Source organism: Oryzias latipes, chromosome 14 (genome assembly GCF_002234675.1).
Source record: "Oryzias latipes chromosome 14, ASM223467v1".
Taxonomy (NCBI): Eukaryota; Metazoa; Chordata; class Actinopteri; order Beloniformes; family Adrianichthyidae; genus Oryzias; species Oryzias latipes.
The window spans coordinates 20,947,001-20,974,989 of record NC_019872.2 but is presented as its reverse complement, the minus strand read 5'-3'; the positions used below and the strand labels follow the sequence as shown (position 1 = coordinate 20,974,989).

The 27,989-nt window shown below is 39.2% G+C and overlaps 2 protein-coding genes across 2 annotated transcripts; one reads left to right on the top strand and one right to left on the bottom strand.

The window, feature by feature from the left end:
- Nucleotides 1–41: 41 nt before the first annotated feature.
- ube2g1 (ubiquitin conjugating enzyme E2 G1) lies at nucleotides 42–12,364 on the bottom strand. The gene is made up of 6 exons (XM_004076613.4): nucleotides 12,071–12,364; nucleotides 3,649–3,751; nucleotides 3,449–3,546; nucleotides 2,957–3,135; nucleotides 2,424–2,542; nucleotides 42–1,290 (listed from the first exon to the last, which is right to left on the bottom strand). The coding sequence occupies exons 1-5, from the start codon at nucleotides 12,114–12,116 to the stop codon at nucleotides 2,456–2,458; spliced, it is 513 nt and encodes a 170-aa protein (XP_004076661.1). The 5' UTR covers nucleotides 12,117–12,364; the 3' UTR covers nucleotides 42–1,290; nucleotides 2,424–2,455.
- LOC101168888 (protein spinster homolog 3) lies at nucleotides 12,313–27,989 on the top strand. Its single transcript, XM_011483747.2, has 14 exons — nucleotides 12,313–12,413; nucleotides 16,143–16,210; nucleotides 18,377–18,613; nucleotides 18,697–18,762; nucleotides 19,040–19,176; nucleotides 23,952–24,103; nucleotides 24,256–24,322; nucleotides 24,399–24,541; nucleotides 25,601–25,753; nucleotides 25,833–26,022; nucleotides 26,142–26,207; nucleotides 26,290–26,388; nucleotides 26,477–26,648; nucleotides 27,496–27,989. Exons 1-14 carry the CDS (start codon nucleotides 12,406–12,408, stop codon nucleotides 27,555–27,557), a joined length of 1,620 nt encoding a protein of 539 aa, XP_011482049.2. The 5' UTR covers nucleotides 12,313–12,405; the 3' UTR covers nucleotides 27,558–27,989.

The following is a 27,989-nucleotide window of genomic DNA, read 5'->3' as shown; positions in this document are numbered from 1 at the left end:
AATGTATATCCGAACAGTACTACAAGTAAATACTACAAAAGTTTGATTTAAAAAAAACGTCATGTTTTAGAAGAGTACACTACAGACGACAGCTTTCATGACACAAAAATATACACTGTATTTTCTCTTTGTACATTAGGCAAACACTGCATTAGCAGGGGGGGGGGGGCAGAATCATGGGATCAGAAATGAAAATAGAGAATGTTAAAAAAAAAAAAATAAGAACGCACGCGCACACAAAAAAACAATTGCAAAATGTGATCAAATAAAACAAATTAGGTTAAAAAAACCGCATGCATAACACTTCCTATAATGAACAGACAAGGAAAAACGGAGCTACTAAAAATAAAGGAAAACCTAGACTCCAATCGTAGCAGGATATCAAATATTACCACATACAATTTTTCCTAAGTGGGTTATTGCTACTGCAACATTGTTACCAATACCCAAATGACGTTTTCTGTGTCATCATTAATGTAGAAATTCATACTATTATGGTTGATAATTTTGCATGTTTTTCAAAGCAAACAATTTTAAATACTTGTTTAATTTGGGGGGGAACTGGCCAAGCATTTTTATTAGGAGGCACTTTTAAAAACAAGCTAAATTTGGCATGCACATATCGTCCATGGGCATCTCCTTCTTCTTCTTCTTGAGTCAACTTAACAGGATGGAAAGACTTGGTGATCAGGAAACCATACTGGTTCGTGTATAAAATGTAAGTACTGGGAGTGTGTTAGACAGAGGGAGAACCCGCGAGAGCCGAATATGGTGGTGTTCCTCAGGGATGTCGCTCGCGTCTTCAATGAACAAGATGAGATCTTCACTGGTGGTTTTTCCTCCAACAGCATCGTGATTTATTCTCTTTAAAACCTCCAATGGAAACAAACTAAAGACAGCTAATACATGCTGGAGTTGAAAGAAGAGAAACACAAAAATAAATCTATCCCAACCAGTACTATATATTTGGTCTAAATGTCTTGATGAATGGAAGGGAGGGTATATATTATCCGGCTTAGGTTGGCTATATACATGTCTTTACAATATCTTCCTGAAAGTAGAAGCGGTTCATAGACTCGAAGAATATGTTAACATCCTCTGGGCATTTGTTTATTTAAATTTTTTTTTTTAAAGTTGGCACTTGCTTGGTGATTTTCTGTCAGCCTTGCTAGTCACTGAAGGATAATGTTGCAGCCTGCAGTAGCCAGTCTGTTCCCTCCAAAAAAGACAAGCCTGGCGACACGATAGAAGAGTGCAGGAAACAGTGCCATTGTGATTTCAATAGGAGACCTGAGAGAAAGCACAAAAACATATGAAGTAGCAAAACAAACTAGTTCAGTGGCAGAAATATCATTCACATGACTAAGGGTTAAATGAGCAAAATGTTAAGTCAACAAGTATGAAATATTAGTCACTGAAATCAATGTTTTTATAAAAAATACATACACAAAAAGACGTTAAAGTTGTATTTAAACTTCTGATGATGTCACATTGCCACGCCCTGATCTTGCCTACCCCAAAGAAGCTTTAAAAGACCCACTCCCATCATCTTTTCATCTATTTTCAAAGCGTTCCCGGTGGTCTTTTATATAATTGTTGTATTTTGGCCGAAAAAAAACAAAACAATTGTCATGTCACAGTGGTCCACAACTTCCAGGCGGTTGTTACTCGGCCACAGAAGAAAATAAACAAATAAAACAATGACCCGCGTTTTCTGATTCTGAAGGAAGTTTTATTTTGGAAAACTCCTGGATTCCCTCTACTACACCCGACTCATTCTTGATCACGTCAAGTCGCTCGGTCACATGCAGAAAATCCATCCACTACTTTATTAAAGTCGTTGTGCTGACCGCTAAACTGAAAAATCCAAGCTAGCAAAGTTGAGAAAAAAACAAGAGCAGATATTTTACAAAGATTGAAGATGAACTTTAGCCTTACAAGTTAGAGACCCACTCCGATGAAAATGGTGTTTTTAGTGATTTTATAACTGTTCGTGAGGCATTTTTCTCATAATGGAGGTCATACAAAAGGGGAATTAATATTACATTTGCATTTCTGAGTATGTATTCAAATAGTTGTGAATCAGGAGCACACAAAAAAATGCAGATGATAAAAGCTCGTAAATGTGTACAAATTACTGTAACAAGACACAAGCTCCCTGCTCTGCTCCATTCTGATGCCTCCACTCCTCATACGTCTTTGTTTTTGTGAGAACACATGATTATTACAGAGGCTGCTGTGCTTAAAACTGGGAAAAGGCTTTCTACAGTTGTTTAACAAGAGTCACTGTTGTATTGATGCAGAGGAAAGTCTAAACTTCAACCAACATTTAGATCCTGAACCCTTTTCTAGAAAAACGTGCATGTTTACCAGTCTTTTATCGGATGATCTTCTAAATAATACCAACAAAAATGTATACTTGCCCTGAAAACATGAACTAAATCCTTGCTAAAGATCACTCAAATGCAGTTTCTTGGCTTTTTCGTACACAACGGGCAACTTTCCTTTTGAATGCACCGTGTCTGTCTTCCCTCCACTCTTTCTGTTGGGAGAAAATACAATAAACATGTTGATTACAAATGCTTTTTCCATCTTATTCTGATTTTAGAATGATTCCATCTAATCTTAGTTTATTGATTCATTTTATATAATTAGTAATGAGAACCAGTGTAACAGGCTTAAATACAGATTACAGATGACAAAAATGCAGACAGCTTTAGTGTTCACCCCCCGGTTTTATTAAAAACCCTCTTTCGTGGGTGACAGTTTTGTTTAGTCCTCATTCTGGAGCCTCTGCATAAAAAGGCTCATTTGAATATTTCTACTAATCATCACATTATCATCATCATATTAGATAAATAGCTACTTTCAAAATGTAATGCGTAGCAGTTCTATGAACTAAAAGCATTCACAGGGTAGATGTTATCAACAGACATGCACATTCGGACACACTTACTGCAGCGTCCACATTAGCTGGCGAGTCCCCGTTTGGGTCTGCCAGCATAGAGATAACACTAATCATGATGGTTTCCACTGTGTGGATGGGCAGCCATCTCTCCTCTGGTTTCTCATAGCCATACTTATCCTCTCCCGGTTCATGCAAAATAGAAATACATACGTCTCCATTCTTGTCAACTGAAACAGAGAGGAGAAAAAAGATGTTGACAATTATAGAACAGCCAGCTCATGATTTTGCTCCTTCAGTGGCCTAAATATGCATTAATAACCACTATACATTATGAAGCTCATGGACACTGGCAAGAGAAACATTTCACTAAATTAACACAGTTCTTTGCTAAATCAATTTAATTTTTTTTTACATTATGAACAGCAAAAACTTAAATGTGTTCACGCACTTTAAATCTATACAAAAAAGTAATGTGTTCACGCACTTTAAATCTATACAAAAAAGTTATCTCAAACCACAGCATTGTGTAACAGGACCTACCATTAGGGTGCCAAATGTCTGTGATAAACTTCATTTTTGGTGGCCTGAGGGGGTAATCTTTGGGAAATGTCAGATGAGCTTTAAACACACCACCTTCACTGTGAACAGTAAAATAAAAAGCAAGAAAAATGATCACAATGTTGGTGGAACATTTGACCAGATTATCCATTGAATATAATGAGGGTCTCAGTCAAACTTACTACAGTGTGTCTGGAGGCCCAATAATAAGAACCTCCCATCTGTAAAGATCGCTGTCCTCAATCAGGCCAGCAGAAAATCCCTCCACCGGGTTTTTGTTCAGCTCTAGATTTAAAGACAAACAAGAAAAAACAAAACCGTTTGGTTAACAGCTTCACAATGCTTTCTAAAGTCATACTGTGCTATTCCAAAAGAGGATTGTGTTTTCTGTGGAAGCATTCTTTGTGGTTGAGTAAAAAGACACAGGTCTTGTGGTGAAACCTGTGACTACGCCTGCAGTTTAGCAGCTATGGCGATTGCACTCATGCCGATTATGCATTTGCACCCAAATAGATAATCAACATTACAGGATAATCAAAAAGGTGGTGCATTGTGATCCATCTAGTACAGTTTTTCCCCTTATTTCTCAAATATTTATTACCTATTCATTTGTCTTGATGTTGTAGAATGTGACAAATAAAAACAACTAACATTTGAATAAAAAATATATACGGCAATCTAGTCTCCAAGAAATAGTTTAGAATCAAGGTGCCAAGAAGACCTAATTACGGAGCCAAATGAAAAACAGTCTAAAACACTCATGACTTTCCCCTGAGGAATGTCTGAAACCATTTAGCACACTGGTTCTTAACCTTTTCAACAATGTACCCCCTGTGAAATATCTTTTCAGCCAAAACCCCCCAACCAGCAAAAGGTGGCTTTATTTGGAAAGCACCTTTCATACACAGAAGCAGTTCAGGGGGCTTTACAGAGACTAAAAAAGCAGCATTTAAGCAATAGCAAAACACTAAAGAAGAAAATTCACATGACCGAAATAAAAAAAAATAAAAAATCTAAGCACTGCTTTTTTTTTACTTAAGTATTTGAAATGACAAAAGATACAAATGATTCTAATTTAAAACCAAAATGGCACTAATGCAAATAAAGATAATGATCAAATGAATCAGGACTCCATAGTTGGGAATTCTCAAGGTTGCCATGTGGACTCTGAGATGAGACTGAGATGTTGGGGTGAAATCAAACAGGACGAGCATACTAAATACCAAAAGTCATGAAGCATTCCCAGAAGTTAATAAGAGCCAGTGTTCTAGCAGATCTAAATAGAAAGCAGAAATTTGGGCATTGTCAGATTCTGATCCAAAAATGATAAAGACTGCATTTCCATTGACAATGAAATTGCATAAATAGGATTTGGATAATAAATTCTTCTAATGGAAACACGAATTACACAATTAAAATAAAAAGAAAAAAGGCCCATTTATATTAAAAAAGGTTTTTGCGCTTGGAGGAGGCAGTTTTTGAGTCACATCGTAATTGACATTTTTCATAAAATTCCAACGATAAAAACTTTTTTCAAATTAAATGAGTCATGTGACTAACAACCTTGGGCAATCCACAGCGGGCGCCACAAGAGGACCCACAGCGCCACACAGCTCATCAAAAGTTGAGCGCGTCAAGAAATTGTTGGAATCACACCTCCTCTGTAAAATCACCAACCACCATCTCCCAAAATGGCTTCATCCGTAGCCACTCCCACGTGTAAGGAGCTCGCCGCTTCACAGCCTGAATAAGACGTTTGCTACAATGTATTTGCTGTAAATCAAAGTACTGTTCTCATCCCTCGCCATGTTTTTGGATGACTTATCGTGTGAGTTAATTTGTGTTTCTTCTCATAATTAGGATTTAATGGAAACTGTTTAACAGATAATTTTTTGTTGTTGTTAACCGGGCTCAAACCGGGCTTGGAACCGGCACAGGGGTAGAGAAGGGAACAGGGAGCAGCCCGGAGTCGAACCCTGGTTTCACGGACGGAAGGCGCCGCAAACCAGCATGAGCTAATATGAATTGCAATTTATATGAATTGCAATACATGAACAAATAGCAAAACAACTCATACATCATTTCCATTTCTCCGCAACAGTTTCATGTAATAAAAGTCAACATAACTTAAGTTTTCTCAATAGGAGACGGGTTAAGAACTTGTATGTCAGGGAAAGACACCCAAGAACAACTATCCATATTACTGGTAGTACTGTCCAAAACTTATATGGACAACAATTTAGAACAATGTATGTAGTGTGTGTTTGGGCTTTTTAAAAACCTCTCTCTGTTGGTGCACGTCTGTAATTATTTAAGGTAACCATTTATTGTGGTTTACGCCGTCTTTCGCAATTTGTGTTTGGCACAAGCGGATATGATGTTGAAAAATGTTCTATTTAGTGTGCAGGTGTAACCACTCCCATAAAAAAAAAAAAGTTTTGGTAAAGAAAAGAATTTCCTCAAGAACAAGTCATCATTTGCCAGATTATATTTGAAGCACATTGTAAATCACAAGTAGGTAGCTTAGGCCTGCACAATATACCACAAATTTATCGTTATCGCAACATTAAGCTGTGCAATATGCAAACTGCAAAAGACGGCAAAAATCGCAATAAATGGTTACCTTAAATGTGCTAAAACAATCTCATGGCAGCTTGAAATATTGAACAAATGAAATAAATCCCTTTATGCATTTAACCAATCGGAAGGACCCGTTTACGTTGTTGATCAATCAGATGAGCCCTTTTATGTTTGATGTTTGCCTCCTATGTCGACGACGGTCATTTGGAGTATAACTTTTAAACTGTTGCAGTGAAATGGAAATGATGTTTTTGGTTGTTTTGCTATTTGTTTATTTACCGCGAATCATATCGTTATCGCAATATTAATCACCAATATCGCATATTGCGAGTTTTCCTCATATCGTGCTGCCCTAAGGTAGCTATACATTTTCTCACACAGGACTCTTAGGATTTGCTGCTAAGCATAAAAGTACATAGCCTGGGAGACATCTAGGCAATATCAACGAAGGTAAAAATATTGATAAAGTTAAGGCAGAGACTAAAAATGCTCTACTTTGCTTAGAAAATTGTTACCATTTAGCCACATAATCAGTCATTTTTCCCGCATCTTAAAACCATCATCTTAATATAAAAGAATTAAAGAGGCGCACATTTTTACTTACATACTTTTTAAAACATAATGTGTTGGCAACAAATGACATGAAGGTTTTTCTGTTACAGGAAATGACTTTACAGAGACACGTTAGGGGTTATTAAGAAAACAAATGACTAGGGGAAGATATTAGATACAGAAAAAAAAAAAGAATCGATTGAGAAACAGCAGTACAGTTTGAAAACTACAAGACATGAAGAAGAATATGTTAGAAAAAAAGGTATAAAATCAACCAAGTAGTTAAGTAAACTGTCTGGTAAACTGTCAGTTTTTCTTCCTGTTGTGTCTCTACTATCTTTGCCTTTAATGTACACGTGATGCCAACAAAAAGATGTCCAATCACAAGCTAGCTTATACCAAGTTGGGTCAATTCCAATTTGCTGAAGATGAACCACATTAAGCGATGTGTGTTGTGTGCACTAAACATATTTTTAAAAGCACTTATAACAATACCTTAGTGGGTATTGTAATCAGGTTGTGATTATACTTTTGACTATGCATTTATTTGGTTCCATATATATCCATGAACAGTGTGTGTTTTGTAATAACACCTGTGCTCGCTTGCTGTAAATTGAGCAGGACTGGCATGCATCACCAGATTAGGAGTACTGAGCTAAAGCACAAAGTTGTCTGTGTTTTCTTGTCTGTGCTAAGTTATTTATGAGGCATCTGTGGATTGCAGAGTGGAAATAAGGACACGATCATTGTTGACTGGTGGGAAGATCTACCTAATGACGTATTTTACATGTTTACATGTTGCTCTGTTGGATAATAAAAAACCTGTCTGCTTTGCAAGCAGAGAGGGAGCAGATGACAGTGTCGCTTTCTGACCTGGTGGTGTCTGATGCATCTGAAATATCTCCCTTTGCAAAGGTTTTAACTTTCATGCACACTCTTATGTGATTTCTTTATTTTCCTTTTGCACATTAGATCTCTGGTGTCCTTCAATCATCCGAACCTGCGAAAGCCACACGAGGCTCAAACAACCAAATAAATGAATATCAAAACACCTTCACAGGGGTTGACATAGCCCAGAAATTTGCACTGGCCCACAGGGCCAGTAGTTTTTGAAAGTTACTGGCCCGACACCGCGCACAGCGAGACCCGCCGCTCCGCAGGTGCTTGCAACTTTAGGAGGGTCCGGGGGCATGCCCCCCCGGAAAATTTTAATATGGTGCAATTTGGTGCATTCTGGTGACATCTAGCACTTATTTATACACTTTTCAATGACTAAAAATAGAGCATATCAAACTTAAATCTGCTCTAGTCTGTTTCAGATGTTTTGAAGAGAACACTGCAGTGTAGTAGTTAACACTAGTTAAGAAGTTTTCATGTTGCTTCTAATCACTGCTATTTCACATTTGTTCCTAATCAATAGTTAAGAAGTTTTATTGACTTTTTTGCCCTGACTGCCTTAAGGTTCTGCTTTTTGTTACTGTTGCAAAGTTACATTTACTTTTTAGTTACTTTAGTTACCTAATTAAATTAAATAATTGAAAAATTAAATACAATTAAATTACTGAGATCATTCAGCTAACTAGAAATACTTACTGCTTACAGTGTTGTAAAGGAATACAAAATTAAGTAGTTTGACCTTATACTCCATTTGAGTCTGAGATTCAGGTATTTTGAGTTGCCTTTGATTCTTTGACATTCAGCTTAAAGCTTAGTGCATACAGTTTCATCTTCAATGCATTCATTAAATATCTTGCTGTCCATACTACTAATTAATAACTACTAACATATTCCTATCTATTCCTGCCATGTCTTCCACATCTCTGACATGCTTCAGTCTCTCTTCAGTGACGGTGTTGGATTTATGATCATCGCGGTGAAAAACCACCAGGGGGCGCGCGCTGATATGTGTGTCAGTTTAAATATATCTGCCTAAAATGTAATAATAACCCACTGGCTTGTTCCTTCGTTGTTGCTGTTTAACATTGTTTAGTATTGAATTGTTACATTCAATAAAGTTTGAAAAAAAAATTGAGTGAGCGCGTGCCGCGTGGTGCTCGGCAGTGACAGCCGCACGCGCAGGCGGGAGAGGAGGAGAAGAGTGATAAAAGGTTTCCCATAGAAACCCTTGAAGTCTGAACACAGGACTAGCAGAAAAAGTGAATTATAAAGACGAGGTAAATCTACACGTTTTCGCAAAATATACTTTATTGTAAAAGGTGAAAAATGTATTAATTGTTAGATATTTTAGTGGCCCGAGCGGACAAGTAAAAAATAAAGTCTTGTGGTCCGTACTGCTCGAAAAACAGGACCGGGCCAGCGGACAAATGGCTATGTCGAGCCCTGCTTCATTAAGCACGATAAAGTCTAAAAGTAGGGACCACAAGCCACGATTTTCTATGGTCCAGAGAAAAAGGTTGGTGACCATAAAGGTTAGAGTTTCCAATTCTGAACACAGAAATAAATAAAATAGCCCAATAGACCTAAAGTTAAGCAAGTAATTAATATTTTTCGCCTTTGTATTACGGAAAGAAAAAAACTGGGAAAAGTTGGTAACCACAGATACATATATAGCCGTTTTTTTGTCTTTTTAGATACCACATGATCCCTGTCTGTCCACTTTACACCATTAATTTGTCAAAGGACAAGAGATTCCACAATTTTTTATATTTTTTAGTAGATGGTTCATTTCATGGTTCAAAGAAGAGGCATGAAGGTCAGTCGTAGTAAGACAGAATACATGTGTCTGAACGAGAGGGATCAAGGTAGAAGCGTTAGGTTACAGGGGGCTGAGGTGAAGAAGGTGCAGGAGTTTAAGTACTTGGGGTCAACAGTTCAGTGTGATGGGGATTGTGGAAAAGAGGTGAAGAGGCGAGTGCAGGCAGGTTGGAGCGGTTGGAGGAAAGTGTCAGGAGTGTTGTGTGACAGAAGAGTGCCAGCAAGACTCAAAGGAAAGGTGTACAAGACAGTGGTGAGACCAGCTCTGCTCTATGGGTTAGAGACGGTAGCAGTGAGACAGAGACAAGAGGCTGAGATGGAGGTAGCGGAGATGAAGATGTTGAGGTTCTCCTTAGGAGTGACCAGGTTAGACAGGATAAGGAACGAGTACATCAGAGGGACGGCTCATGTTGCCTGTGTCAGCGACAAAGTCAGAGAAGCCAGACTGAGATGGTTTGGACATGTTCAGAGGAGGGATAGTGGATATATTGGTAGAAGGATGTTGGAGATGGAGCTGCCTGGCCGGAGGGCAAGAGGACGGCCAAAGAGGAGATATATGGATGTCTTAACAGAGGACATGAAGTTGGCTAACGTTAGGGTAGAAGATGTTCATGATAGAGTGAGGTGGAAAAGGATGATTCGCTGTGGCGACCCCTGATGGGAAAAGCCGAAAGAGAAAGAAGTAGATGGTTCATTTTATGTTATTACATGCTTTACATCTGCCAAGAGCAGTTTATTATTTTGTATTAAGGGGTTGAACCTGTGACTGCTCCTTACTGCGCTTATTAACTTTTTTTTTATCACCGTGTGACGTTTGAGACTCGGGTCTGCAACGTTGAATGTAACGCGTTTCATCAGGTTTCCTTAATTTTTAGGGGGTGGGTTTGGGGACCTAGTTTATCTTGTACCTTTCACAAAACTGTGAAATTGACCCAAAGTCAAGAGAAAGCTGCCATTGGCTCACAAATGTCCACAAAGTCCCCTGTACCTTGTTCCGAATTGAAATCAAAGTATAAGCTATCCCAGTAAGCACAGCAATAGCAATGCCTAAATCAACACTGTACATTTTCCAATGCGAAAACCAAGTTCTTTAATTGCGAAGTGAACATTGCACAACGGCATGCGCAGTAACACCCTTTGCTGTACCTACTAAAAGACCCAAAATGCCTGTTTTTTGTTTGTTTGAAGATCTTATGTCAAAAACAGGTTTATTTTTGTAGCTTAAAAAAAAAGTTTGTCAGTTAAAAGGCATGCACTAGGCCTGCACAATTAATCGCAAATTTATCGTTATCACGATTTCAAGCTGTGCAATATCCATATCGCAAAAGTCAGCGAAAATCGCAATAAATGGTAAACCTTAAATGTGCTAAATCAATCTTGTTGCAACTTGAATGATTTAATATATTGAATAAATCCCTTTATGCATTTGACCAATCAGATGGAGCCTTAACGTTAGATGTTGCCCTCATAAATTAGACGAGGGTAATTGGGGAATACTTTGAGGTATTTTTACTCTTATTTAAATTAAACTTTTGCAGTGAAATGGAAATGCTTTTGTTGTTGTTCATTTATCACAAGTTATATCGTCATCGCAATATTGTTCACTAATATCGTGAGTTTTCCTCATATCGTGCAGCCCTAGTATGCAGGTTTAAAAGCCAAATGACAACTTATTATCCAGATTGTATATATTTAAGTAAAAGAATCAGGCTGCATTGTATAACAACAAAGTTGGATGAATCTTTTATGTTTTGATTTGTGGACCATGTATGGAGATGTTTACATACGAGTAACTGATTTGTTGGAATTGATGGATAAATAGAACTTTGATTGATCCCACAATGGGGAAATTGCTTTGTTACCATTAAAACAAGATAATAATAAAAGTAGTAAAATACAAAAAACAACAACAACACAGACAATAGATAATTAATAGCACTGAAAATAATACAATGAAGTGTGTAGTACATAATAAATATTGCTATCTTAATAACAGTGAGTCATAAAATAAATACACAACGATAGAATCCTAAAATACTGCCCAGACGTGATACAAATAGAAAGGTATAGTTAGTACACAAGAAGTGTGTGTTTTTAGCCTTAAGTCGTAAAAACAAACCAGAAACGTTACACGGTCCGAGTTCGGCTGTTTTTAGAAAAGGGTTATTATTAGAGGGGTTAAATTTATTGTGCAGCTGACTATGCGAAAAAACTCCAATTGAGGTAATTCGAGATAAACATTTGCTTCGTTCGTTAGCTTCGCACGCTGAAGCCAAAAACGGTTAGCATGAAGATGTAGGTGGCTAACAATCCCGTGCCCGGGAAAATAACAAATCAAGACTAGTGCTGGGCATTTTATCTTCGTTTTCAAATAGCAACACATGATACTCCGAATCAATACGAGTGTTGGAAAATACAAATTCCATGTGTTGCTAAAATTGCATGTAAACACATGTCATCGAAGCTAGCGCCAAGCTCTAGCCGAAAGTCTTCGAGACTTGTGACAGCGGCAAACAAGAACCGACACAGTTACTTACACGGGTCTCATGCAAAGCGAATTTGTTTGATTTTTGTGATAACGTGTATAATAGGTATTCTTGTTGTTGTAAACATCCCGCAGTATGTTTGTCACAGGACATCAACGTTCCTCTGGAAGGTTCAAGAAAACAGTTTGCGCCGCCAGCACCGTGCTTTTTAATCACACGGCTAGCGTTAGCTTCCTATCCACAGTACCAGTTGATAAAAATGTTTTATTACCTGCAAGCTGTCTCCTGAGTAAGAGCGCCGACTGAGGCTCTGTCATAGCTCAATTAATTAATGGTCCAATGTTCAAATGTGATATTTCGAGGTAAACGCGTTGATTTAACGTGCGCCTAACGGAACCAGTCTTTTCTATTTTCAGTTTAGCATTATCGTCGTTGCACTTCTTCGCCGCCTTTTCCTGCTACTGCTGCGGTTTCTTCTTCGTTGATTTTTTTTTTTCTTTTTTTTTGCGACAATTGTCGTTATCTTTGCGGTACTGTTGCCATACCATGAGAGGGCGGTGAAACCCCGCCTCCCAAATCTACAATTTAGGGAAAATTCAACAATTTATGAAACGGTAGGATCAAAAGTCATAACTTGTTTTGGTGCGATGGAAATAACTTGATTAGTGCAAGCAATAAAGTTCTCTATCATTCTCTTTTGCGTAATTTAAATGTTCAGATGTTTGCAACTATGGTTAAAAATGTCTAACGCAAACTGCTACATTTGGATTGCAATACTCAAAAAAGACACTAGATGACGACATTGAGACAACATCCTACTACAAATCCCATTAAATTTAGTTGATACCAAAACAATGCAAGCAACGAATAAAAGAGATCATATCGAAAACATACTTTTTCAAAGGCAAAAATGTTACAGAGTAAAAATGTAGAACCAAACTTCTACTTTTTTTACAGTTCTGGTTGGTGTTTTTTGGTATGGAGGCAAAAGCTGTCACTTGCAAGTTGCACTTGAATCATTCAAACTAATGTCTAACCAGGAGAAGAGGAGGTAAACTTTTTGTGACCTAAATCCTTCCTGGCAAAGGCGACCACACCATTGCATTGTGATGCACAGTTATTTTGTACCTGAAATGCTTCTGTTTTCTTTTTCTTTTAGTCACATTAATCTTGGCCTGCTCTAGACAAAAACACCACCACTGACCTGCATACAAACAAATAAATCTCTGACTTTAATTCGGCGAAATAGGAAACATAAACTTACATAATCACAGCTCAGCTCTTCTCTTTAATAATTTACAAGTCATCATCCTTTCAAAAAGCTATTTTGCTCGCTAAACACAGTTTTTACAGCATCACATTATCAAGGAGTGAGTCATAAAAGTGTAACTTTGTCAATGATTTTGGAACTTTAAAGAGTAGAACGTTTTTATATGACGTTCCTGGAAAATGCTTTTTCTATTAAAGTATCTGATCCCTGCTGTTTACTTCTACAGTTAGGTTTCAAATTGCAATGCTTTTCTTAATTTTTGCATCTCTATCTTTACCCATAAGTTTTCTTTAAATAGATTTATTTAAAGACATAATAAATAACTCTAATAATACCTCTCTTACTCTCATAATAACTCTAGGCAGAGTCTTTTATACTTTCCTTTTTTTATCTGGGGATCAGGTGAAATGGTATTTTATGGTGCCTGTCATAGTTATAAGGTCAGTGCTTTGAATGTAGGCTATTACTGCAAACCTTTAATCACTTTATTTTATTTTTTAAAGATAAAGGACAATTTTTTTGTCAGATCACAAAACATATTTTTACAGCAGAGCAAAAGAGTGTTTCAGACACCAATTCTGTCACCAAATAAGTTGTTCCACCTACCCTAAGTAGTCTAGAGACTTTTTGATTTTTTTTCTCCACTTTACAATTTGGTCTATTCATTTATCTTTAAATGTGCTTTTTGTGGCAATATTCAATGTCCAGCTTCTTTCTTACAAATATCTTTTTCATCATTTCACACAATAATTCCATAATGAACCTGAAACCTTCCAGAATTAAGTGTTGCATTTTGTCTTTTTTACTGAAAAATCAAAAGCAGACAGAGATGACGGAACAGAAACCCTGATTGTATACATTTTTGTGTAAAAAAGTGTCCTGTTCAATAAGTAAAATGAGGTGAAACTCATAAAAGTGACCAGGTGATTGATTGTACCAGCAGGGTTGTAGAGTTAAGAGTCCTACAGCTGAGGGGAAGAAATCAGCTATTGTATTTTACAACTGATTTTATGTTTAGTACAATTAATGAAGCCTGTTGAGACAACTGTGTTGTAATATTGGGCGATATAAATAAAACCGAATTGAATGTAAACATTTTGATCTATTGTAAAAGTGTTCTTTTAACTATATTGTTACTGTTTTTAGCCCACCAAAAAAAATTAAAAATAAACTGTGTCGTTTTCTGGGACATAGTTTCTGCAGAGCGGCAGCAGTTTCTTGGAAAAAAAATTCTGAGTTGTGGGCAGAACTGTTAGCGTTGAGCAGTGCTTCTTAATTACTAATTGCAAGACCCCCTTGGGAAAAAGAAAATATTTCGCGCCCCCCCTGCCCATCCCCCCACACACACACTCGCCGCGGTGACAATATATTAGGTTAGTATCTATAAAAATTGTGTAAGTACACCTAAAATTGTATGTTAACATTAACAAAAAAAAAATCAATATAAATCCACTTTCAACAAATATTCCGTTTTTTTAGCCACACAGAAACCCTGTTATAATATAAAACAGAAAAGAAGCTTAAAGTGCCTGAAATAAAAAAATCTGTCATTCCTTATTTAAACTAGAAACAGTTTTGACCAACTGAACCATTTGATGCTGAGAAAAATAATTCAATCAATAAATTATATGAAATGTAAATTGATCTGAAACTTTAACAGCACCAATATGTTTAATATTTTTAGTCTTAAGAAACAGGTAAACACATTGTGCTGATTTTTTTTCTAAATTATGGATTGTTTATCCATGATCTCAAAAAGTGCAGCTGTTTTCCTGCATTACCTGCTGTCTTTATGTCAAATACCGACACCAACTAAACGACAGGCAGACAAAGAACACATTTATGGAAAATAAAGTCACGTCATTAAAATGTCTACAATAGTTAATAAAGAATTACATTATTAGCATGAGCTGAGTAATCTAAAGGCATGCGATGATCCTGGTGTTGAGCAACAGAGGTAGTGCTCCTTGAGCGTGTTCCACCTCGCAGCCTGAGCCCACTATTCCTCCCCTTTCATTCTCACACACGCGAGCCAACAGGAGACAGGAGCGCGCTGCCTAGGGACGGTGATTCACAGGTTTCAGGCTGTTACAAACACTGATATGACAGATAATAGGAAAACAATAGCGGCGCAGATTTTTTTCCAAGCACTGAGCCGCTGTCACCGCCGCCCCCCTTTTGCGCCCCGGGCAATTGCCCGTATTACCTGTGCCTAAAACCGCTACTACTGCACGCCCCCCTGGCATCGCAGGGGGGGCGCGGCCCACCATTTGAGAAGCACTGGCGTAGAGTAAACCGCCCTTAACTTCCCATCTTCCTTTTTTTACACATTCTGCCTGCTGGCTCACAATCCCAAGCTAGCATAGGCGGTACAACAAAAATGGCATCTAAGACATCAGAATGGAGCAGAGCAGGGAGCTCGTAGCACCGAGGTATCCACTACAAACAGTATTTTATTTGTAAGCTCCTGATTCAAAATTATAAAGAAAAAAAATCCTCAGAAATGCAGTTTTAAGTTAATTTTCTTTATTAATGTTCTCCATCATCAGAAAAGTGAAGAACACCAAAAACAGCATTTTCATTGGAGTGTGTTTTTTAAATGCTTTAAAACTGAAAGTGTTGCTGCAGAAAAGCACTAATATAGCACGTCAATTACATTTTCCAGATAAAAGTTTACATATTAACAGTAATTACCACTGGCTTGAATTCCAGGGCATTAAAAAGAAGAGCAGTGCTACTTCTGCTTTTTCTTGAAGTGACACAATATCAGACATATACTGCTGGTTCAAACCCCCTATCATATGCTTAACAGCACAGCATTTGAAACCAAGATGAGTAAATATAACTCTGCTTATCTTTTTCAGATCAGTTTAGCGGTTTCACCTTATCAGACTGTTCTGTTAACAAAGGTGAATGCATGCATGAGCAAAAGGCTGTCAGAGTGAGTGGTATTTGGCAGCATTGGTTGGAGACAAATGAAGAACATATGACTGGCTCTGAGTGGGCTGGTCTTCCTGCTAACCCAATATATCTTGAGTCAAGTTAGAGGTGAAGCATCGTCTCACTTCCCCAGGTCTTCCAGACACGTTGAGCCACAGAAGCCCAAATGTGCACTGAACATCTCTGAAAACGCACAGCGGGGTGAGTCTCTTTTACTTGCTAATTTATTTCAAGACACTTTGATGAGTTGAAGGGTCACGTCTGAGTGTTTTGATTACATCATTTGCTGTGACGGTGAGTTTGATAAAAATGCAGAGGACTTTGAGTTTTGCAGTAGAAGCTTTCTTGACCAGTGCAAATGTGCGCGTGAGTGTTGTTTTGAGAAATGTTTTATTTTATTTGTTTTGCACACAATGGCCACACTGTTACCACTGCACACAATCTGAAACATGGGCATCAATTTAGTGGCCTTTTCTGAGGGCGCCATGCCAAAAATCCAAGGCATTGTGATGCAGTCTTGACCATTTTTTGTAGTTTTTTTTAACTGCCCTGGTGCTTTTTTTACACAACAAGCAGGACAGTTACTGTTTGCTTGTGAAACTGCCCTCCTTTAGCAATACCTTTGCATATGTAGAGCTGTAGAAAACAGTGTTTTTTTTTGTTTTTTACCAAACTCTTCCTTCTCCTTCTGTGTTTTGTGAAAGCTGTTGTGTAATTGCCTTTTGTGTCACCATGATTATTTTTTACCAAACCTTGCTGCAAACTGTGTTAGGTTATTTCCAGTAAACAAGGTTAATCATGGAGCAATTCACAAGTCTTACACGAGGAGGAAATATACAACAGTTTCATCATGTGTTATCAGCCCTGAGCAGTCAGACAAACACAGTCTTTTATTGACTTTTATTGATTCAATTTACGTCCACGTTTCTTTAGTTTGCCTTTTTTCAGTCAAATGGTCTATTCTGAACATTCAGCAGGAGCAGATAAACAATCAAAAATTATTTCCTGCAAAAAATGAAAGATCATTTCAACGTATTGTGTGAAAAAAGTCCTGAAAAAATGAAAAACTAAAAGCTGAAAGAGGTATTTATAATAAAAAAGTAGTGTTTTTTTCAAACTGTAGGTTTGTGTTTCTAAGCTTAACAGAAACTCCAACAGCCATTCCTTTGGTGAAACTCTAAGTTGATTGTGGTGCATTACAACACAGCACTGATTGAGTCAAAGTGAAGAAGACATTACCAGATAAACGATGAATTACTGGGGTCATGATTTAATTTAACATTTAAATGACATTTTGAAACTGTGTGAAATGCTTCTTTTTCACATTGAGGTGTCAAACAACAGTCCTCTTAATCAAGAGGACTGTTGTTCAAACAATTCAGTACCACAGTTCAGTTACTCAGTAGTAATTGAAAAAAACGGCACGCTGCAAGTTGCATTTTAACAATGTTATTGTTGCATGTTTCAAATTTTAAGTTAAATGTATTTTGTGTTTAGTTGATTTAACATTATAAGTACAGTCTTCCTTTGGCCCTTCCGATTTATATTACAGTCCAAAAACGTGCTTTATTCTAGGTTTTATATATATATAGGTTAATTGGTCACTCAAAAGTATCCCTAGATGTGCACGTGTGTGAGTGTGTGTGGGAGCGATTGTTTTTCCTGCGACAGACTGACAACCCTTCCAGGGTGTACCCCGCCTTCACCCAACAGTAGCCGGGACAGGCTCTGGCAACTCCGTGACCCCAAAAGGGATATAGTGAGATTAGAAAACGGAGGGATGGATATACCACAGTTTCACCTTTATAGTTACATGTTTTGTTGTAGACTCATGACCTTTTTTACCTTTTTGGATTTGATTTGATTGATTTTCTTTATTTTAAGCACTAATTGCAGTCAATATAGTAAAAAAAAAAATCACACAGATTTATCAAACTCATTACAGAAATGATGAAATGTATAAATAAATAAAAAACAGACAGACAAAAATAAAGACACACGCAAACCCCATTTGCTTAATTAAATAAGTCAATCATTAACTATAGTCATGTAGACCTTGATTTATTGTCTGAAAAGGAGTGCGAAGAGTTAATTCATTTTTTAGTTTTGCATAGTTTTTTTTCTCAACCAAAGATGAGTAACCCCATTTCCCAGTATGGCTGTGTGGGTGTTTTTTTTTTTTACCAACTAAATCATCTGATGCATCAAAAGATAAAGGATAGACAGAAATGTTCAACAGTTACCACTAAAAAAAAATTCCGTATCTTGTCTTGATTTGTTCTTTCATTTTGTGAAGAACAAAGAACAAACAGCAGAGTCATCGCTCCACAGGCGACACATAAAAACCTATTCTGTGTTTGGAGACAGAGCTGCTCACCATGGAGCTAAACGGATCAGTGGAGGCACCCAAGGAGAACCCAGCACCTCGCCGGAGCCTCAGCACCAGCCCGGGGCTTCAGTACGGCGCTCTTGTTAACAGTGTTACTTCACTCACAACACCTGAGTCCCAGAATCCACCTATTTCAAACAGACAGGCCTATGTGACCATGGCTGTTCTTTGCTACATCAACCTACTCAACTACATGGAGCGGTACACAATAGCAGGTTGGTATGAACTTTTCATTGCAAGACTCTTCAAACTTGTCTTGTTCTTTATTACATCTCGTGTGCTTTCTCATGTCTTCCAGGTGTTCTTTTGAACATCCAAACTTTCTTTAAAATAAGGGACAGCACAGCAGCACTTCTGCAAACAGGTAATGCAACTCAAGAAAACAAGTTGTTTTTGCTTCCTGAAAATAAAATACAAATCAACAGTTTGTTTCCCTTTTTATTGTACTAATTAAAAAAGTGTTGCAAGCATAGAGTGGGAGCCTTGTAGTCTGTTGAGAAAGCACCACAGCAGAGATCTGTTCTTTGATATGAAAGCTTTGGCTGGGTTTCATGCCCACTGACCCTGTTTCTCTGTCGACTGCAAATGGAATGATCAGTTGCCACGTGAAGGGAATTAAAACTGTGTCAATACATGTGCAGTTTTTATCTGCAGTTTCTTACTCCTGGCACCTCTCTTCGGTTACCTTGGTGATCGCTACAACCGCAAATTCATCATGATCGGTGGTTTGTGTGTGTGGCTCCTGACTGCAGCTGCCAGCTCTTTTGTCACAGAGTCGGTAAGTGTGAACAGGATGTCCTCGTGTTTGGTGTGTGGTCATAGTGACAAACAATATTCCAGGACTTATTACAAAAATGAAGAAGTTTTTGTGTTGTTGTTTTTTTTTAATGCAAGAAAAAAAAGCAGACTGATGACTGCGTAATAACCATTCTGAGAGATCTTAGTTTCTGTAAATAGATTTTCTGCAAATAGATTTAGGAAGAAACCAACTCAAAGAAACAGGCTCTTCTTTTTTCCTGTTAGATAATCACACAAATTCAAAGGGACCTTCTTTTATCTGATTCATAAAAGATCTTCTTTCTCTTTCGGCTTTTCCCATCAGGGGTCGCCACAGCGAATCATCCTTTTCCACCTCACCCTATCATGAACATCTTCTACCCTAACGTTAGCCAACTTCATGTCCTCTGTTAAGACATCCATGTATCTCCTCTTTGGCCGTCCTCTTGCCCTCCTGCCAGGCAGCTCCATCTCCAACATCCTTCTACCAATATATCCACTATCCCTCCTCTGAACATGTCCAAACCATCTCAGTCTGGCTTCTCTGACTTTGTCGCTAACACAGGCAACATGAGCCGTCCCTCTGATGTACTCGTTCCTTATCCTGTCTAACCTGGTCACTCCTAAGGAGAACCTCAACATCTTCATCTCCGCTACCTCCATCTCAGCCTCTTGTCTCTGTCTCACTGCTACCGTCTCTAACCCATAGAGCAGAGCTGGTCTCACCACTGTCTTGTACACCTTTCCTTTGAGTCTTGCTGGCACTCTTCTGTCACACAACACTCCTGACACTTTCCTCCAACCGCTCCAACCTGCCTGCACTCGCCTCTTCACCTCTTTTCCACACTCCCCATCACACTGAACTGTTGACCCCAAGTACTTAAACTCCTGCACCTTCTTCACCTCAGTCCCCTGTAACCTAACACTTCTACCTTGATCCCTCTCGTTCAGACACATGTATTCTGTCTTACTACGACTGACCTTCATGCCTCTTCTTTCCAGAGCAAACCTCCACCTCTCTAGCTGTTCCTCCACCTGCTCTCTACTCTCACTGCAAATTACAATGTCATCCGCAAACATCATTGTCCAGGGAGATTCCTGTCTTACCTCGTCTGTCAGCCTGTCCATCAGCATAGCAAACAAAAAAGGACTCAAAGCTGATCCTTGGTGTAGTCCCACCTCCACCTTGAACTCCTCTGTCTGACCTACAGCACATCTCACCACCGTCATACTTCTCTCATACATGTCCTGAACTACTCTGACATACTTCTCTGCCACTCCAGACGACCTCATACAGTACCACAGCTCCTCCCTCGGCACCCTGTCATACGCCTTCTCTAAATCTACGAACACACAATGCAGCTCCTTCTGACCTTCTCTGTACTTTTCCATCAACATTCTCAAAGCAAAAATGGCATCAGTGGTGCTCTTACGGGGCATGAAACCATACTGCTGCTCACAAATCTCCACCTTCTTCCTAAGCCTGGCTTCCACTACTCTTTCCCACAGCTTCATTGTGTGGCTCATCAACTTTATTCCTCTATAGTTGCTGCAGTTCTGCGTGTCACCCTTGTTCTTAAAGATCGGGACCAGAACGCTTCTCCTCCATTCCTCAGGCATCTTCTCACTCTCTAAAATCCTATTGAACAACCTTGTTAGAAATTCCACTGCTGTCTCTCCTAGGCACTTCCATACCTCCACAGGTACGTCATCAGGACCAACGGCCTTTCCGCTCTTCATCCTTTTCAGAGCCTTCCTAACCTCATCCTTTCCAATCTCTGCTACTTCCTGCTCCACAACAACCACATCTTCCTCCCTTCTTTCCCTGTCATTTTCCTCGTTCATCAGCTCCTCAAAATACTCCTTCCATCTTTTCTGTACACTCTCCTGGGTTGTTAACACCTTTCCATCTCTGTCCTTAATCACCCTTATCTGTTGCACGTCCTTCCCATCTCTGTCTTTCTGTCTGGCTAGCCTGAACAAGTCCTTATCTCCTTCCTTTGTGTCTAACCTGTCATATAGCTCATCGTAAGCTTTCTGTTTGGCCTTTGCCACCTCTCTCTTCACTCTACGCTGCGCTTCCTTGTACTCCTGTCTACCTTCCTCAGTCCTTTCTACATCCCACTTCCTTTTAGCCAACCTCTTCCTCTGGACGCATTCCTGTACTTCCTCATTCCACCACCAAGTCTCTTTACCGTCTTTCCTCTTTCCAGATGACACACCTAGCACCTTCCTACCTGTTTCCCTGATAATCTCTGCTGTAGTTTCCCAGTCATCTGGAAGCTCATCCTGACCACCCAGAGCCTGTCTCAACTTCTGCCTAAATTCCTCACAAGTTTCTTCATTCTGTAGCTTCCACCACTTGGTCTTCTTTTCTGTTTTCCCTCTCTTCTTCTTCCTGACCTCCAGAGTCATCTTACACACCACCATGCGGTGCTGTCTGGCTACACTCTCTCCTACCACCACTTTGCAGTCATTAACCTCTCTCAAATGACCTCGTCTACATAGGATGTAGTCCACCTGAGTACTCCTACCTCCACTTCTGTATGTCACTCTATGTTCCTCTCTCTTCTGGAAGTAAGTGTTGACTACAGCCATTTCCATCCTCTTCGCAAAGTCCACCACCATCTGTCCCTCCAGATTCCTTTCCTTCACACCAAACCTGCCCATCACCTCCTCATCACCTCTGTTGCCCTCACCAACATGCCCATTAAAGTCTGCTCCAATAACAACTCTCTCTCCTCTGGGGGTACTCTCTATGACCTCATCCAACTCACTCCAGAATCTCTCCTTCACTTCTAATTCACAGCCAACCTGTGGCGCATACCCACTGACTACATTCACCATCGCCCCTTCAATTTCTAACTTTAGGCTCATCATCCTGTCTGAGACTCTTTTCACCTCTAGAACACTGTTTACAAACTCCCCCTTCAGAATCACTCCTACCCCGTTTCTCTTCCTATCAACACCATGATAGAACAGTTTGTATCCTCCTCCAATACTACGTGCCTTGCTGCCCTTCCACCTTGTCTCCTGCACACACAGTACATCTACCTTCCTTCTCTCCATCATGTCTGCCAGCTCTCTGCCTTTCCCTGTCATTGTGCCAACGTTAAGAGTCCCTATTCTCAAACCTATGTTCCTGCCTTTTCCCTTCTCTCTCTGGCCACGGACCCTTCTGCCTCCCCTCTTTCTTCCACCAACAGTAGTCAAATTTCCACCGACACCCTGTAGGTTAACAGCATCGGTGGCGGTCGTTGTTAACCCGGGCCTCGACCGATCCGGTATGTCTAAATCTTTCTCGTGGATGATTCGCATGGTTATTTTGGCAATTTTTACGCCGGATGCCCTTCCTGACGCAACCCTCTCTATTTATCCGGGCTTGGGACCGGCACAGAAGTTACTGGCTTGCAACCCCTGTGGCTAGATTATCTGATTCATAAAAGATACAAGATGGTAAATCTGCAGCACATGTGCCAGTCTGTAACTGGCAGATACTTCACACTGAAAAAAGCACAAAACATCACCACTTGACATGAGGCAAAACTTACACCCGACAAACTTTTCAGTAAGATGTAAAGACTTTTTAAGACATGAAATCTTTATAACATCCTATTTTAAGTGATATCTCTAATGAATCTATTTTTTAAACGTAATTTTCTAGCAGATTTTTTTGTGTGAACGGTGCTCTAACAGACTTGCTTGATTTAGGAAAATTGGAAATTTTTATTTGACTCATCACAATTAAATTTAGTATTACTTGTGATTATGGTCTAGAAACAAGGATGCTTGGATGGTGTAACGATTCCGTTCAACAACGATTCGATATTTGTAGATTTTGGAATGCTAAAATCTAGAACACTTTAGATTTTTGACTTTAGTTTTAGCTTGAAGGTATCAAGCAACAAGTTCTGGTTCCTACTTTTGCTTTTTGCAGCTTTCTCTTATTTGTCTCCGCTAAATTGTGTAAAGCAGATGATAAATATGCAAGGATATTCTATTCACTGGGCGGCCGTGGTGCAGCGGTAGGGCGGTCGACCCATGATCATAAGATTGCAGGTTCGATTCCCGCCTTGCACGCCCATGAGTCGAAGTGTCCTTGGGCAAGACACTGAACCCCACCTTGCCTCTGGTGGTAGGCAGGCGCCTGTGTTTGGCAGCGGAGCCGCCATCAGTGTGTGAATGTGTGTGTGACTGGGTGAATGGGTCTGTGACTGTAAAGCGCTTTGTCCTTGTAGGAAGAAAGGCGCTATACAAGTATACGCCATTTACCATTTACCATTTGGCTGTTGCATTTGTGTTGCATCTTGAAAAATTACACTTCCTGAAAACTTGCACATGTGAAATTTGGCAGCTAAAACAGTTACTGAAGAAGTTTAAGTAAACTTAAGCACTAAAGGCACATCACAAACTGAGTGATGGTAAACAATGTAGCAAACACTAATGTGTCTGCTAATTTTTTTCAAATAACAGAAATGTTTTTATTTAATCTTATTTTTTACTTGAAAAACAGTGACTTTTAAGGCCTCCCAAAAAATAAAATTTACAAAAAAGCTCAAAATATTTTTCAAAAGGCTCTCAATAAATAAAAATACATTTTGACCAATTTTTTTTTGCAAAATACTGACTGTCAAAAGCATGTTGAAGAGTTTATGTGCCAGAGAATATCTCCAGAAAGCTTCTAGAATACATACATTATGTGTCTAATAGAGTGTTCCCCTCCCCTAATAATGTGTGGTGTTTGGACCAACCAGTCATCTTCTCTGCCCTTCTCAGTATTTCTGGCTCCTGGCTCTGCTGAGGGGTTTGGTTGGCATTGGCGAGGCCAGCTACTCTACTATTGCTCCCACAATCATAGGAGACCTCTTTACTGGGGGTAAGCGGAGCATCATGATCTGTATCTTCTACATCTTCATCCCTGTTGGAAGGTAAAGACCCAGATCCGTCTTTGGACGTGATCACGTTTCTCCTCACTAAGCCAAATAGCAACATTTTCTGTGTAAATGGTGCAAAAAAACTGTTAGTTTCATTTTATGTGGACCAGATATTTTTATAAATGTCCTGTTTCTGTGTTTTCCAGTGGTCTTGGATACATTGCAGGGGCAGGCAGTGCTTATCTCACAGGTGACTGGCACTGGGCTCTTAGGGTGAGGAGACACTCATTGCCACTCAAACATCAAGGTTGTGCCAACATTTCCCATCTTCTTTGTGCTTTCTCTTCAGATCACTCCCATCATGGGTGTAATTGGACTCATCATGATGATCTTCTTGTGCCCCAACCCAGCCAGAGGTGCTGCAGAAACCAATGGAGAAGGAGTCGTAGCACAGAGCTCCTACCTGGAAGACATAAAGTACCTTCTAAAAAAGTAAGATAAGCAGGCACAAGCTGTAGTCCGAGTACAATAATACACACATACAGACAATTAGAAAGGTGTTCATTTAATTTAACATTTTTAACACAAACATTGGAATTCCAAATCAAAGTAGAGGGAAAGCAAGCAAGAAAAGATAAGAAAATATATTATTTTAATATAAGGCAACAATGGTTGCCTTATCGCTTAGCTAGTTTACACATTGTGGAGAATTGAAATAGACCTTCACTTTGATAAAACACCTGGATCTAAAGTAAATTTGTCAACGTAAAGTTGAATTCTACCTAGTGTAAATGTCTTGGACACTTACAGTTAGTCAGTTGAACAAGGATATTTCGATTTAATTATGTTCAAAATGGTAGTTAAGCAGAAAACAAAGTGTTTCAAAGTTAATAATTAACAAAAATCTTTATTGATGCAGATCATAAGAGTGCTGAAGCTAAACTCTCTAGCATGGACAAGTCAGCAGGGTTTTAGAATGTGAAGGTCCTTCTAAAAAAAACAACCTCTGGAATATTTCAAAGAACCAAGGAAAAATAAGGTCAGGTCAAACTGCAACCTGTGGGAAAGCCAAACACAGAATCCCATGTATAACCCTTCATGTATTGTTGATTCCATAAACTTTTCAACTGTCAAATGTTTGGCATATGTCCAACAAAATAAGCGTACTGTGATATCAAACAGAATATTGAAGGCAGAAAAGCAGTGAAACGAGATGATTAAGATGCCACTGCGGTGTCGGTGGAAAGAAGAGAGGGTCAAAGTTTGTCTGCATCAATAGGAGAAACTGATTATGTAAACAAACAAACAAAAAAAAACAGTCTATTCTGAGTCATCTGCTGCTGTTTTATAAAATCGTAAACTAGATGTTGTTCTTAGACTACACTGAACATGTAAATCTTTTATTTTGCAAACTTGAAGCTTTTGATTTAAGCAAATGTAAATTTGTTTACCCAAGGCCATATGGAATGATTTTTAAGTCATGTAAAAAGTTGATATGTTTCAGCTTCATTTGTCATGAAGCTCTTACTGTTTTGTTTCCTCTTTCTGTAGTAAAAGCTATGTGTGGTCATCGCTGGGAGTGACAGCTCTGGCCTTCCTCACCGGAGCCCTGGCTTTCTGGGTTCCCACTTTCCTGTCCAGGGCTCGTGTCACACAGGGGCTCCACCAACCTTGCACTAATGAGCCCTGCGACTCCACAGACAGGTGCAGCACAGGCTTTCAATTTAACCTCTTCTAATGACAGCAGATTTAACCCATTCCCTCTGATCTTGCATTCCTTCAGTTACATCTTTGGTGCTGTAACCGTGGCGACGGGCATTCTCGGGGGTGCTGTAGGCACCACCCTGTCCAGGACGTTCAGGGATAAGGTGCCATACGCTGACCCGCTCATCTGTGGAGTGGGCATGCTGGGATCAGTGCCATGCATTTTCATCATAATCTTTGTGGCGGCCTCGAGCATTCCGGCCACTTATGTAAGAAATGGCGCCCTCCACCTTTTTTCTTCCTTTTTCCATTTATGTCAAGCCTAATCCGTGAGTACGTATTTGACAACATCTACCACATTATTTGGATCTTCAATGTCTCTTTTCAGGTATTCATTTTTTGTGGTGAACTTCTGCTCTCTCTGAACTGGGCTGTCATGGCTGATATTCTGCTGGTGAGTTTTCACACTCAAATACGCCACATTTCAGCTGAAACCTTGCACCAATCAGTGATTTACCTTCTACTTTCTCCTCCAGTATGTTGTTGTACCAACCAGAAGAGCTACAGCTGAAGCCCTGCAGATTTCTTTCGCTCATCTCCTTGGAGATGCCGGGAGCCCTTACCTGATAGGAGTGGTGAGAAACATTATAATATTTTCACATCACACATTTGGAAAACAGCATGAATCTTATCGCCGATGCTGCTTTCCCTGTTCTCTGCTAGATATCTGATGCTGTAAGCTCATCTAAACCTGATGATCTCAACTGGAGCTTCCACAGCTTGAAGGTCAGCCTCCTGGTGTGTCCTTTTATTGGGATCCTGGGTGGAGCTTTTTTCCTCTTTACCACCAAGTACATCACAGAAGACAGTAAAGCAGTCCTGTGTTTGATTGAAGGTAATGAAGTTCTGAATGCACATTTGTCCCATCTGACCCCTTGTTTTTTTTGTTTTGTTTTTTGCTTTAAGGCCAATGCTGTGTGTTGAGTGTTTAGCCTTAAGCCTGAACAGAAGTCATGGATTCAGCCCATTGTCTCAAAGAAAATGTATCTGCTCACATACTTCCATAACACAGGGTCAAGTTCAACTTTCTGGAAGGCAAAGACCAAAAATAATTTACTCTAGTAAAGATAAGACATATCTTACAGCACATGTGTCAAACTCAAAGCCCGGGGGCCAAATGTGGCCCTCCATGTCATTTTATGTGGCCCGCAAGAGCATAAAAGCTTTTAATTTATTAAAATGAAATAAAAAATTGTTGTGTATTTATTCATATCTAGGGGGAATCTGACTTGAAATATCGGATTGGGCAACTATACATAAGGACTTAAACACTGTCCATATAACGTAACCTGACAGAACCAAATTTAAAAGGATTCATGCTAGAGTAAAAAGCAAACATATGTTTTTTATGCAACTGTAATTATCACTTTAAAAAGTTATAATAAATAAATAATGAGATAATTTAAAATTAAGGGGTAGTTACATTTATTTGTCATTACATTTAGTTACATTTATAAGTTTTGTCTGGCCCTTTGAACACAGCCACTGTGCTGATGTGGCCCTCGGTGAAAATGAGTTTGACACCCCTGTCTTACAGGATCTGAGCTGACCTCTGTGGACCTGGTCTGTTCATTGATGTGCAGCTTTGGCGCCACCTTTAGCAGAAATGAGCTGCTTCTGACCCACAGGTTTGCTCCTCTGGTCTTGTTTAAATCATATCGTCTTTGTGTGTGTGTTTTCAGAAGAGCAGCATCATCCCCCACCGGAACCCTCCATAGAGTTGAGCAACAAGATCACAACCTGAAGCAGGTGGAAGCAGCTGATCAGTCCAAGCACAGGTTCATATAAACATGGTAACTCCTGTAAAGCTGAAAGGGGGACAGAGTGTGGGAGCTCCTATGACTATAAATGCTTCCCTTTTAAGGACAGTTGCTTTAAAAAAAATGTCCATGAATCAAATACTTTGGTTGTTTACCTGTGCTGTTTTTGTACTGTTTTGCCCACAAGCAGCTTTTTGCCAGTGAGCGTAGGACTCAAAACACCAGCACGCCTCTTCGCGCCTGTTTATCAATGCCTCACAATCCAGTTTAGATCAGCTGATTGCAAGATCACCTCCCATCTGAATGGTCCTGAGAAAATACTTACTTGAAAAGAAAGTGTGATTATATTTTTTTGGTAAATGCAGTTTTTTTAAATTATTGTTGACTTTCCAAATAAATTGCTTCAATTCCCTCTG

Bases quoted from the DNA above. Each gene is read 5' to 3' on its own strand.
- ube2g1 (XM_004076613.4), bottom strand. From the start codon at position 12,116: ATGACAGAGCCTCAGTCGGCGCTCTTACTCAGGAGACAGCTTGCAG. The intron at 3,752-12,070 runs GTAATAAAACAT...CTTTAAATCTAG, and splicing joins ACTCAGGAGACAGCTTGCAG to AGCTGAACAAAAACCCGGTG. The intron at 3,136-3,448 runs GTAGGTCCTGTT...TCTCTGTTTCAG, and splicing joins AGACATTTGGCACCCTAATG to TTGACAAGAATGGAGACGTA.
- LOC101168888 (XM_011483747.2), top strand. The intron at 18,614-18,696 runs GTTGGTATGAAC...CATGTCTTCCAG, and splicing joins GGAGCGGTACACAATAGCAG to GTGTTCTTTTGAACATCCAA. The intron at 26,208-26,289 runs GTGAGTTTTCAC...TTTCTCCTCCAG, and splicing joins TCATGGCTGATATTCTGCTG to TATGTTGTTGTACCAACCAG.